Source organism: Danio rerio, chromosome 11 (assembly GCF_052040795.2).
Source record: "Danio rerio strain M-AB ecotype USA chromosome 11, GRCz13ab, whole genome shotgun sequence".
NCBI classification, from domain to species: Eukaryota; Metazoa; Chordata; class Actinopteri; order Cypriniformes; family Danionidae; genus Danio; species Danio rerio.
The window spans coordinates 1,715,846-1,729,030 of NC_141031.1; the positions used below are offsets into that span (position 1 = coordinate 1,715,846).

The 13,185-nt window shown below is 40.4% G+C and overlaps 1 protein-coding gene across 11 annotated transcripts in view; it reads left to right on the plus strand.

The window, feature by feature from the left end:
- The window catches only part of lrp1aa (low density lipoprotein receptor-related protein 1Aa), a 222,310-nt gene that overhangs the window by 36,768 nt on the left and 172,357 nt on the right, over positions 1-13,185 (plus strand). For all 11 annotated transcript variants that reach the window (XM_087272962.1, XM_087272960.1, XM_087272961.1 and 8 more), the window contains exon 2: positions 737-859. Coding sequence is in view for 8 of the 11 variants with exons in the window: in XM_087272952.1 (XP_087129078.1) it covers positions 737-859 (123 nt within the window). In the remaining 3 variants the exon portion in view is untranslated. The remainder of the gene's footprint in view (positions 1-736; positions 860-13,185) is intronic.

A 13,185-nucleotide genomic window follows, 5' to 3' on the forward strand; every position in this document is an offset into this window, starting at 1 on the left:
ATGCAATGCAATGCAATGCAATGCAATGCAATGCAATACAATACAATGCAATGCAATGCAATGCAATGCAATGCAACACAATACAATACAATATAATACAATGCAATGCAATATAATGAAATACAATGCAATACAATACAATACAATACAATACAATACTCTGCCAACAATACTCTGCCAACGGGAGGAAGCCCCGGGCTCGAGGAGCCCTTGAGCTCGGGGCTCTCTCCCAGGACAGCATGCCAAACAAGCTTTTATAAATCATCAGCTAAGTGTGAACTCTTGAAAGGTGGTAAAAGCAGGATTTAACGACAGTACTGATCTGTTTGTCAAATTTTAAGTTTTCATCAAACATAACACCTAGATTTCTTACACACTGGGTAATATGCGGGGCCACGGATCTCACATTGACATCTAACAGAGGACTTTCTTTGTGCCCAAATACAATTACTTCAGTTTTTTTTTTTCATTTAAATTAAAAAAATTGCCTGAGAGCCAAAGTTTAAGCTCCTCTAAGCAACCTGGGAGTGGTTGTAAGCCGTTTTAGAACAAAATACATGTGAGTGTCATCCGCATATAGATGCAAGGACATTAAAGATATTAAAGAAAAGTATTACAATTTCAAAGCAGGGCTAATAATTGTGTGTTCAAATGCATTTGCCTTTTTCATATGAGTAATAGCTGAATGCATTATTAATTTTGACTCATGGCTGGTTCTGCTGTCTCTTTGTTTCAGCTCCAAAAACGTGCAGCCCGAAGCAGTTTGTTTGCAGGGATCAGGTGACGTGCATCTCCAAAGGCTGGCGCTGTGATGGAGAGAAAGACTGTCCGGATGGCTCAGACGAGGCTCCGGATGTCTGTATGTACATCTCTTTATCTCTTTAGGGTTTAGTTCCCCCAAAATTGAATATTTTTTTCTGCTATCCGCTTCTTTAGGGGTTAGTGTTACCCCAAAACTGATTATTTTTGGCTATCCGCTTCTTGAGGGGTTAGTCCCCTCAAAACTGAATATTTTTTTTCTGTTGTCCACTTCTTAAGGGGTTAGTTTCCCCCCAAAATTGAATATTTTTTCTGTTGTCCGCTTCTTTAGGGGTTAGTTTCCCCCCAAAAGTGAATATTGTTTTGAATATGTGCTAGATAAGTTGGCGGTTCATTCCGCTGTGGCAACCCCAGATTAATAAAGGGACTAAGCTGAAAAGGAAATTAATATATGGATGTTTTTAAATGCAGTGATGTGAGGTGGTGCATTGAGTGAAATCTGAGCTGTGAGAGTCCTGGCTGTGTGTTGCTGTTAGTGTTTCTGATTGGACTTATCAGTGTTGGGTTTTTCCGAGTGGTCGTTCTGTTTCTAGATTACTTTGACCTGAAGCACACATTTTTATCATTTCACTTGTTTAGTCTGGTCAGTTCCTTTGACATTGGCTTCTTGTGGCCTTGCTTAGATCTGTTTACAGTGAGTTATCAAGAGGACGCTGCAAATACTAGATCTGCTTCCCTTTTTACTTTATACAAAGACCATCACAAATTCACAATTATGATCTTCATTTCAGAAACATGTCTCAAACAGACATATAACAGCCTAACTATTTAATTATACATAGTTTATAAAAGGTTTTTCCCAGATGAGTTTAGCTGTTGACTTGTGAGTAGATGAGTTTAGCTGTTGACTAGTGAGTAGATGAGTTTAGCTGTTGACTAGTGAGTAGATGAGTTTAGTTGTTGACTAGTGAGTAGATGAGTTTAGTTGTTGACTAGTGAGTAGATGAGTTCAGCTGTAGACTAGTGAGTAGATGAGTTTAGTTGTTGACTAGTGAGTAGATGAGTTTAGCTGTTGACTAGTGAGTAGATGAGTTTAGATGTTGACTAGTGAGTAGATGAGTTTAGTTGTTGACTAGTGAGAAGATGACTTAAGCTGTTGACTGGTAAGTAGATGAGTTTAGTTGTTGACTAGTGAGTAGATGAGTTTAGCTGTTGACTAGTGAGTAGATGAGTTTAGCTGTTGACTAGTGAGTAGATGAGTTTAGCTGTTGACTAGTGAGTAGTTGAGTTTAGCTGTTGACTAGTGAGTAGATGAGTTTAGTTGTTGACTAGTGAGTAGATGAGTTTAGTTGTTGACTAGTGAGTAGATGAGTTCAGCTGTAGACTAGTGAGTAGATGCGTTTAGTTGTTGACTAGTGAGTAGATGAGTTTAGCTGTTGACTAGTGAGTAGATGAGTTTAGTTGTTGACTAGTGAGAAGATGACTTAAGCTGTTGACTGGTAAGTAGATGAGTTTAGTTGTTGACTAGTGAGTAGATGAGTTTAGCTGTTGACTAGTGAGTAGATGAGTTTAGCTGTTGACTAGTGAGTAGATGAGTTTAGCTGTTGACTAGTGAGTAGATGAGTTTAGCTGTTGACTAGTGAGTAGATGAGTTTAGTTGTTGACTAGTGAGTAGATGAGTTTAGTTGTTGACTAGTGAGTAGATGAGTTTAGCTGTTGACTAGTGAGTAGATGAGTTTAGCTGTTGACTAGTGAGTAGATGAGTTTAGCTGTTGACTAGTGAGTAGATGAGTTTAGTTGTTGACTAGTGAGTAGATGAGTGTAGTTGTTGACTAGTGAGTAGATGAGTTTAGCTGTTGACTAGTGAGTAGATGAGTTTAGCTGTTGACTAGTGAGTAGATGAGTTTAGTTGTTGACTAGTGAGTAGATGAGTTTAGCTGTTGACTAGTGAGTAGATGAGTTTAGCTGTTGACTAGTGAGTAGATGAGTGTAGTTGTTGACTAGTGAGTAGATGAGTTTAGCTGTTGACTAGTGAGTAGATGAGTTTAGCTGTTGACTAGTGAGTAGATGAGTTTAGCTGTTGACTAGTGAGTAGATGAGTTTAGTTGTTGACTAGTGAGTAGATGAGTGTAGTTGTTGACTAGTGAGTAGATGAGTTTAGCTGTTGACTAGTGAGTAGATGAGTTTAGCTGTTGACTAGTGAGTAGATGAGTTTAGCTGTTGACTAGTGAGTAGATGAGTTTAGTTGTTGACTAGTGAGTAGATGAGTGTAGTTGTTGACTTGTGAGTAGATGAGTTTTGTTGTTGACTAGTGAGTAGATGAGTGTAGTTGTTGACTAGTGAGTAGATGAGTTTAGATGTCAACTAGTGAGTAGATGAGTTTAGCTGTTGACTAGTGAGTAGATGAGTTTAGTTGTTGACTAGTGACTAGATGAGTTTAGTTGTTGACTAGTGAGTAGATGAGTGTAGTTGTTGACTAGTGAGTAGATGAGTTTAGTTGTTGACTAGTGAGTAGATGAGTTTAGCTGTTAATTATGTGTTAAAATATCCTGAGCTTGTGTTCACCCCAGAGCCCAGAATAACTCATTAAAAACTCCACTGATTTCAGGCCCATAGATTCAAAACTGCTTAGACTCCACATTTTGGCCTAGGAGAGTGTTTCACAGAAGGCAGACCACTGCTAAAAAGACGTCACCCAGCATTCCACGTGATTTACATTCATCTGAAAGCGAGAAAGTGAAGCTCAGTTTAGCAGCAGCTTTTAATCTCAGGTTGTGGTTGAAAGTTCTCAGTGTGTGGAGTTCGCGAGTGTGAAGTGTCTTTCCATTCACACCCTTTCTGGCAGAACGGCCTAACAGAAACCCGTTCAGCAAAGAGTGCGCCATCAGTTTATCATGAGGGGGAAGGGGACCGGCGTAATTAGAATTAGCTCGCTACTTCAGAACCTGGCCCTAGAAAACAATGGCTCGGTTCATGAGGCAGCATTAGGAGTTTAGGAATGTTTGCACTGCTTCGTCACAACCAATTACATGCTTTGAAATAATTTGTCTTTCTCTAAAAGCGCTGGCGTGGCTTTCAGAAGTGTTGGGTAAGAGCGAAGCTGACGTTCACGAGGCTGAATCCGCTCCATAAGAGGAGGAGAGTCTTCAGTCTGGAAGTCATTAAAACCCCGTCCAGAGGAATGGAGGGAAAACTGCTGTTTTTCATGATCTGCTTTTCTCGGCTCAAACTTCTCTCTGGCTTCCTCTCGGCTGACACCCTTGGTTCTTCTCTATTTTAGCCGTGCTTCAGGGTGTTGACGCTGCTTTACGCTCTTTGCATTAAAATTAGACAGTCTTTTCTTAATTCTCTGGGAGCTGATGTGACGTCTTACTCACTTGCTTTAGTCAAATGTTCCACTGCTCTGAAAAGGATCAAAACAAGTCTGCCATTTACTCAGCTTCCTTTCAAACCAGAAGGATTTTCGATCTTTCGTGGAGCACAAAAGATTTTTACTGTCAAGGGCTTATAATAACAGGCTTATAATAATATAATGCAAAAAATACATGTATAAAAGGTTAAAGTCTTCTAAAACCATGTGTCAGCTTTGTGTGAGGATCTGAAATCGAGTCTATCGATTCAATATGTTAAATTGTTCTCTAATATCTACATATCAGTGTGTGGATAAAATCAAGCTAAGTGATATGACACAATGCATACACATGCGCTTATACTCAGCAGTTCACATGTGTTTGTTGCCTCATTACAAACATATGTGGCAATTTTCACTATATACATGTTATACTAAGAAATGATACGGTTAAACAGACCTTATGGGCCTATTAAGGTGCAAGACGTGTTTGGCACGATTTGTTGCTATTTTTACAGTAATCTTCACGATTTGTATTAAGTTGTTTGTTTAAAAAGCAAATCCATTTGCTCCACCATGTGGACTACTGGGTGTTTTGATCTATACAGGAGGTGTTTTAGGGCGCATTGTTGGCGCGTTGCTATTTTGTGGAACTAAAATGGGCTGCACCATTGACCGACTTAAAACTGCTCACAACCCTGTTATACCATTCTTGCAACGAAAACCATGTTTTTCAGTCGTTAAAATAGCAAAAGTGGATTCAGACATGGCCTTAATGCCCTTTTGCGCCAGGTGCGTTAAAATAGAGCACTATGCCATGTGCGTTAAAATTGAGCACTATGCCATGTGCGTTAAAATAGAGCACTATGTCTTTTTGTTGTGGCGCTGAAAAAAGTTAAATCCGTATATCCTGCATTTTGCGTTCTGTCAAGCTGTGAACACTCCTTGTTCAAAACTGCTCTTTTTAAGTCTCCCTGCCTCTCCTGTTTTTAAAATAAAAGTCCCACATATTTATATAGTATGTTTAATACAAGCTTCATTGTTGTTGTAATCTCACTAGTTCATGTGGCCAATCAAACGCTGCCTGGGCCATGCATATTAATGAGCCGAGACCGTTATAGTCAGTGTTTTTCCATGTACTTAATTCCTATTATTCAGCTATGCTTATCTATGCCCACATTACATTCTAGGGCACCTTTAATTGTAATTCTTGAAACTATGACAGTCAACTAAAATGTAATTCAGTTTAACAATAGTTTTTATGTTAAATAAACATATTTAAAGCAAGGACCGAATTATGAGATTGTCTACTTTACTCTTATTTTGTCGTCTGAAGAAACATTATATAATATAAATGATCATTTTTTAAATATATAGTTGTTTTGTGCAAAGGTAAAATTGTATAAATGTTGATGAGTTCTGGTGTCGATACTAGAAACAAAATCTTTAGGAGCATCATACGTTTTAGGCTTTCATTATTTGTTTTAACCTGTCATTTTGTGTTCCTGAAAGCCTTGTGTGGAATAACTAATGCAATATGACGGTAATTCGTAACTTTTTGATTTAGTGGCTAATTTGTATGAATTCGTACGATCTAATCTGTACAATTTAGTACGATTTGCTCATCACCCAATGACGGTTGGGGTTAGGGGTAGGGTTGGGTGCCACGCCTTCTTTTTAAAATTGTACATTTTCGTACAACTAAACTCTTACGAATCAGCCAATAAACTGACAAAATGTAAAATACTTACGTTTCCTCCTGAGATCAGGCTGGAATAACATAATGAAGGTTGCTGGTTCGAGTCCTGGCTGGGCCAGTTGGCATTTCTGTGTGGAGTTTGCATGTTCTCCCTGTGTTGGCATGGGTTTCCTCTGGGTGCTCCGGTTTCCCCCATAGTCCAAACACATGCGCTATAGGTGAACTGATGAACTAAATTGGCCGTAGTGTATGTGTGTGAATGTGAGAGTGTATGGGTGTTTCCCAGTACTGGGTTGCACTCGGCATTCGCTGTGTATGCTGGAATAGTTGGCGGTTCATTCCAATGCGGTGAGCCCTGATGAATAAAGGGACTAAGCTGAAGGAAAATGAAGGAATGAGTATAAATGATGACAGAAACGTATGACTCAGGATGTGGATGAGCAGACGTGCTCTGTTTGAGGATCCCTCCGTGCAGATGCCTCGCATCATTGAAGATCTGCCTGATGAAAGAGGTTTATTTATGTACGTGGCTGGATTTCACAGTGTCTTTTGTGAAAGTGGCAGTGAAGTCTGTGGCTGTTCCCGCTGCAGCTGCCGTGACTTTCCTTTCGGACCCACAACACACAAGAGCCAGCTTTGTACCACTGCTCCTGCCATTGCCAGAGTCATACTAACATAATAATTATCATCCTTTTACTATCAAGGTTGCTGGTTTGAGTCCTGACTGGGCCAGTTGGGATTTCTGTGTGGAGTTTGCATGTTCTCCCCGTGTTGGTGTGGGTTTCCTCCAGGTGCTCCTGTTTCCCCCACAGTCATGCACTATAGGTGAATTGAACAAGCTAAATTGGCCATTGTGTATGAGTGTGTGTATGAATTTGAGTGTGTATGGGTGTTTCCCTGTGATGGGTTGCAGCTGGAAGGGCATTTGCTGCGTAAAACATATACTGGAACAGTTGGCGGTTCATTCCGCAGTGCCGACCCCTGATTAATAAGGGACTAAGTTGAAGGAAAATTAATGAATGTAATTCAGATGTGTGTGTGTTTGTGTACTTGTTTTTGTGACATATCAGGACACAAATCTATATAATGACATTGGTATGACACAGGTATTACAAAAAGGAGGTGAAATATGAGGACATTGGTGACGTCCTCATTTCTCAAAATGCTTATAAATCCTACAGGATGAGTTTAATCAGAGAGTAAAGCTGGACACTGACTCCTGTGATGGTTGGGTTTAGGGGTGGAGTAGGGTGAGGGCAATACAATATACGGTTTGAACAGTATAAAATGAATGGAAACCTATGTAGTGTACCCATTTTTCACAAAAACAAATGTGTGTGTGTGTGAAACTTTGCAGTTTAATCCACAGTTTATTTATCATTAGTTTAATTATTTGCTTTATTCTACAGCCTGGTCAAACTATTCTTGCTGCATGTGTGAATATAGTCTAATTGTCGTTCTTTAAGCGAATAATACTGTAAATAACATTAAGTTTCTTACACAAACCTGATCAGAAGCCATGGCTATTGATTTAGACTCGTTTGTACGTGTTTATTTTTGATCTATAAAATACTGTCACCATTCATTGCCATTATATAGAGCAAGGGTTTTCAAACTAGTGGCTCGCACAGTGAGTAAAAGTGGGTCGCATAACGTCACTTAGCTGCAGCTATATTTACGTTGCAGTGAATCAAAACCGTTACGATAATAAGCGAACAACTCTTTAGAGATGATTCTGTTTTTCAGATGAATCATTTAGGTTAAAACACATTTACTCATTGAATGAGTCCGATTCATTTGTGTGGAACTGTCACATGCAACCCAGGCTCATTCTGAAATCGTAGTCCCGTGGACGTTTCTGGAGACCGCGAAATACGTCCCGGGATGTCCCGTTTTCGCGTTTCAAATGTCTCTCGTGAGTGCCGTTCGCGCACGCGCTGTTCTCTCTTAAAGACTGGCTGAATGATTGATTGGGCGACCGGCCAATTGGCTGACCCACCGTCCGATTGACCCACCCACCCACTTACTTCCCTAAACTGATTAGGGAATCCCTGATTTTTACCACGTTTTCGGATTTTACCACATTCTCACCTGTTTATTTATTTATTCATTTTCTTGTCGGCTTAGTCTCTTTATTAATTCAGGATCGCCACTGCGGAATGAACCACCAACTTATCCAGCAAATTTTTACGCAGCAGATGCCCTTCCAGCCGCAACCCATCTCTGGGAAAACACATTCTCACCTGTTATTAAAAGTTATTTTTTGGATTCTGGGGTAAGTGGTCAGCTGGTAAACGCGAAAAGAAACGGTGTCATACCGCCCTGTAGCGTTCGCTTAAATAATGAAATGCAGCCATTTGTGCATCCCACAAAAAGCACTTCGAAGCTCATTTTTTGCATAACGAATGGCAAAATCCCAAAAGCCACACACCATAGGAGAGGAGCTTCTGCTGCTGGCCTGCATAGACATCATTGAGGAAATGCTGGGTAAAGACAGCCTGATCTCACGAGAAAACGTAAGTATTTTACTTTTTGCCAGTTTTGTGGCTAATTTGTACGAATTCGTACAAGTTCAGTCGTACGAAATTGTAAGATTTTAAAAAGGAGGCGATGCACCTGACCCCACCCCTAAACCCAACTGTCATTGGGGGATGAGCAAATCGTACTAAATTGTATGAATTAGATCGTACGAATTCATACAAATTAGCCACTAAATCAAAAAGTTACGAATTGCCGTAAGATTGCGTTGGTAAAGATGCTCTCGTAAAGATAGCTTAAGTTCCACTTTCCGATAACACTACTATAGAGTACTGAGGAAATGTCTTATGATTTACGTGAACAAACAAGTGAAAACATCCGCAGTAGTGCTGCATTTGCTCTACAACTTGACGAAAGCACAGGTGTTGCAAACATTGGTGGTTTATGTTAAGAACTGAAAGAACAAACGACAGGAGCTTTTATTTCTGACTGCTTTGAATGGAGACATTTTATAGCCATTTTTCCACATTAAAATATTATGGTGGGTCATGAGATTAAATTACTTGCTTAGGTGGGTCCCCGGAATGAAAAAGTTTGGGAACCCCTGATATACCGCACCAAGATCCACAGATTTAGCTCAAAATCCTCTTTAATGTTCTTCTGGAGAAGCAAAGTCTCCACATCTTAGATGACTTGAGGGTGAGTGAATTAACCAACCCAGGCTCATTCTGGAAAGTAGCCCCGCGGACATTTCTGGAGACTGTGAGATACGTCCCGGGAGGTACGTATTTGTGTGGTTTTTGCTTTTGCGAATCCACGAGAGGCTGCTGTGCAAGCTTTTTCGCATCTCGAACGCCTCTCATGAGCGCGCGCCGTTCGCACCCGCATTGTTCTTGCGTAAAGCTGCCGGAGGCCACTGTCGAGTGACTGTCTGTCTGACTGACTGACTGAATGACTGGATCCAATCGGCCGACCCACCCTCCTCCTTCCCTAAACCCAACCGGTTTTACCGATTGACCCGCCGGCCGGCACCGTCTTGTAGCGTTCGCTTGAAAAAAATGAAATGCAGCCATACGTACCTCCGGCCACGTAAATCACAGTTTCCAGAAACGTTTCCAGAATGAGCTTGGGTTGGAATTAACAGGACATGAACAGAAAATTTTAGAGTGAACTATCCCTTTAATGAATATGAAATGTTTATTTAGAAGAAAATATTGGCTCCACACTGAACCCGCAACCAAACCTCCCTCCTATCTGTGTATCACAAGTGCGTGAAGTCATTTAGATCTGTCTCACGTTGAGCGGGTTGAAGGTCTGAGCTCTGATCTCTCCAACCCGCTGAGCTGAGCTGTTGTTCAACATCTGACAGCTGCAAAAATCAACCCAGCATAAGATATCAAGGTTAACTTTCATCAAACGCTTCATCATTTATACACCTGCTTGAGTCATTGTGTATTCAGGAGTTCAGTGTCTGGGCTATTAAAATGCAGGATGAATCATTCTCTGCCTTCAGAACATAACGAAAGAAAGTTCAGCTGCAATCATGGTAGGAGTCGCTAAATCTGTTTCATGCCCAATTAAACAGGTGGATTATTTTTTTTTTTTGCACAGAGAGTTTAAGCTGATCTGTCTCAGATCTGTGTTATTGTTAATTGTTCACTTGATTTACAGTAAATCTTTAGTGGATTAAGATGCAGAAATGTTGCTGTTAATGGGGTCACAACATGAGGAGTGACATTTTACCAACATATAGGCTCATTCTGAAAACGTACTCCTGTATACATTTCTGGAGAGCGCGAATTATGTCGCCAGAGGTATGTATGGCTTCATTTCGTCTTTAAAAGGAACGCTACGGGTTAGTATGACATCGTTCCTTTTAACGCTTACCAGCTGACTGATTACCTCCCTGTGGATGGCTTTCCCGCTGTTTGACCAGTAACTCACAGCACATGTCAGCGGACTTGAGATGTAGAGAGGAGTTAACCCTGATGAAGTGGTTTGAGTCTGGTTCCAGAAAGCAGGTTAAAAAAAGCCTTCGCCGCTGCCTGATTTTTACCACGTTCTCAGATTTTACCACTTTCTCACCCTGTTATTTACTTGTTTATTTAGTTTTTTGGCTTTTGTTTGTTCTCGAACCCTGTGGCTGTGGTCAACTCTTCTCCATGTCACAAGTTTGCCAGTGTACGTGGCGAGCCACTGGGCAAACTGGTAACAGCGGGAAAGCCGTCCATACAGAGGTAAACAGTCAGCTGGAAGCTCGAAAAGGAACGGCGTCATACTGCTCCGTAGCGTTCGTTTTAAAGACAATGCAGCCATACCTACCTCTGGCTACATGATTCAAGATCTCCAGAAATGCATATAGGGCTACGGTTTCAGAATGAGCCAATGAAATAAGTCACTGCTTGCACTTTCTTACCGTCTTGGATCCATTTTAATTGATCTTTTTTAATTCTCAGATAATAATCTAAACACACAGTGAAAACAAATATAACATACTCGATATTAATTATGTCAAGTATTTACCAATCACTTTTTTAAAATACTTTTTAAAGATGCTAACTGAGTCATATTTATTTCTCCAGGAGGCTATATATTAGCATAATGACTAAAGGCTAAATCACAAGCTTCAGCTTTAGGAAGTGTGCTGTAAGTAGTAATTATATTGCTACGGTGCATTAGGCCGACACCATAAGGACATTTAAAAGTCAATAAGGGATCTTGAAATCCATTCTGTGTGACACGTGTGGCCGCTGAAGGGATTTAAGACTACATCTCAGTCGAGTACGAGTCAGCATTCCTGCAGCTGCACCGCACTCAGATCTGGCACGTATAAAAATGTGTGAATGAGTCTCTCGCTTTCAGCTGGGGAGGGAATTGTGCGTACTTCAGAGATGCTGTTTTTTAAACATTGCTTATAGAGTTTCTCAGAAGTGAAGTTGCTGTCGAATGCGACTCCTGCATTCTTGATCTGATTAATGGGTTTCAGAGACAAGGAGTCTAGATAAGGCATAACAGACACTTCCTCCCGAATAATCAATCTTTATTACGTTCTGGTACAACCGCAAATTTATAATCTCTGTGCGGTCCAGCATGGTACTGATTGATTTGTAAAGATCTGATAATAATTACATCAGCTAATGGAAGCCAAGATGTGTAATAAAAGGAAAATCAAAAGGGACCCTGAACCGAGCCTTGTAGGACACTGTAATATTCATTCAGTCATTTTCTTTTTCTTTTGTTAATCAGCCGAATGAACACAGTACACAGTACACAGCGACCTCTGGTGGATTTGCCAAAACAAAAACTGCAAAAAATGGACCTCCTGGGATCTATTTAGCCTCTCCAGAAATGTATATAGGGGTACGTATTCAGAATGAGCCTGGGTTGGAAGTTAGGGTCGCACTTTATTTTAAAGTATAGTTCTTGCTACTAACCACAGAAATTCATATAAGCAAAGAGAACTAATCTAATTAGTTTACAATTGAAGTGATAAAATGAAATGACGCAGGGAAAAAGTATTAAACACATGTAGAAAGGGAGGTGTATTTGGGCAGTGAAAGCTCAGATATCAGCTGAAATCTCTCAACAGTTCTTCAGCAAGCCTCTGCCCTTCCTCAGTGTAAGTGAATATCAGCTGCTTCAGTCCAACATCTATATCAGCAGGAGGATTAAGATGAAACCCGGGTGGACATTTCAGCAGGACAATGATCCAAAACACAGCCAAGAGACTCTCAGATGCTTTCAGGGAAAGAAAATCAAGCTGCAGAATGGCCCAGCCAATCACCTGACCCGAATCCAATAGAGACTACAAAATAAAGCTCAGATTTGATAGACGAGACCCACAGAACCATCAAGATTTACACACTCTGTTGAAGTCTGTGAGAAACTCACACCTGAGCACATGTTCAAAACTTAGTTTCCCCACCGTATACAAGCTAGATCTTAAAATAATGGTGTTTGAAAATGCGGATCATTATGCCTCGTTTTATTTGAAGAATATATAAAAATAACCCAGCTAAAATAGCTTAATTTTTGGGTCAATTTTGATAACTTGATCCCAAATACTGAAAAGAAAAGAGCTCGGATATAAAGACCCGATCTGATGGAGCCATCAAAAACCAAACCAGCTTCAGATTTACACAGCGGTAAGAGAGATTTCCGAAGTAGCATGTCAGATCACACTCTTGGACGGATCTTCAAACAGTGAACGCTGCTGGTATGTGGATGGTTTTCGTGATGTTTCGAGGGTGAAAGGTCACGTCCACTCCTCATTCATGATGTAAAACGGGCTCTTGTTATGGATCATTAATCTCAGCTTGAAACCGCCGACATCTGAGGAGCCGCTGAGGAAAAACAATAGTTAGAGAAACACATGTTAGTAATAGTCACTGCGGTAAGGGCTTTTGTTCGAGGAATAGTTTGGCTTGTCCGGAACACGCAATGGGCAGGGACAGAAAGCTTTTTTTGAGTGCTGTAATTGCATTGTTTGTGCTTTATAGGACACACCACTGTATCGATGTTTATTTATGCCATTGCTAATGGAAACTATAACAAACGTGCACTTCTGACATCAGCTAGGAACGTTTTCAGGACGTATGTCTTAAATTACATTCAGGTTTATTGTCATTTAGCATGTACAAGTACTACAAGCAAACGAAATGCAGTTCAGGTCTAACCAGGAGTGCAATAGCAGCAACTGCAGGACATCGAGTTGACAGCAGAAGTTCACATCCACTGTATACAAAGGCACATAACCATTTTAAAAAAGTCAGATGTGAATGTGACTAAACGTTTACGCTTTTAGGTATAAGTCAGGATTATCACATTAGTTTCTGTTCTGCTTAATAGCAGAATAATGAGAGAGAGATTTTTTGAGAAACTGTTATAACTTTTCTTGAAA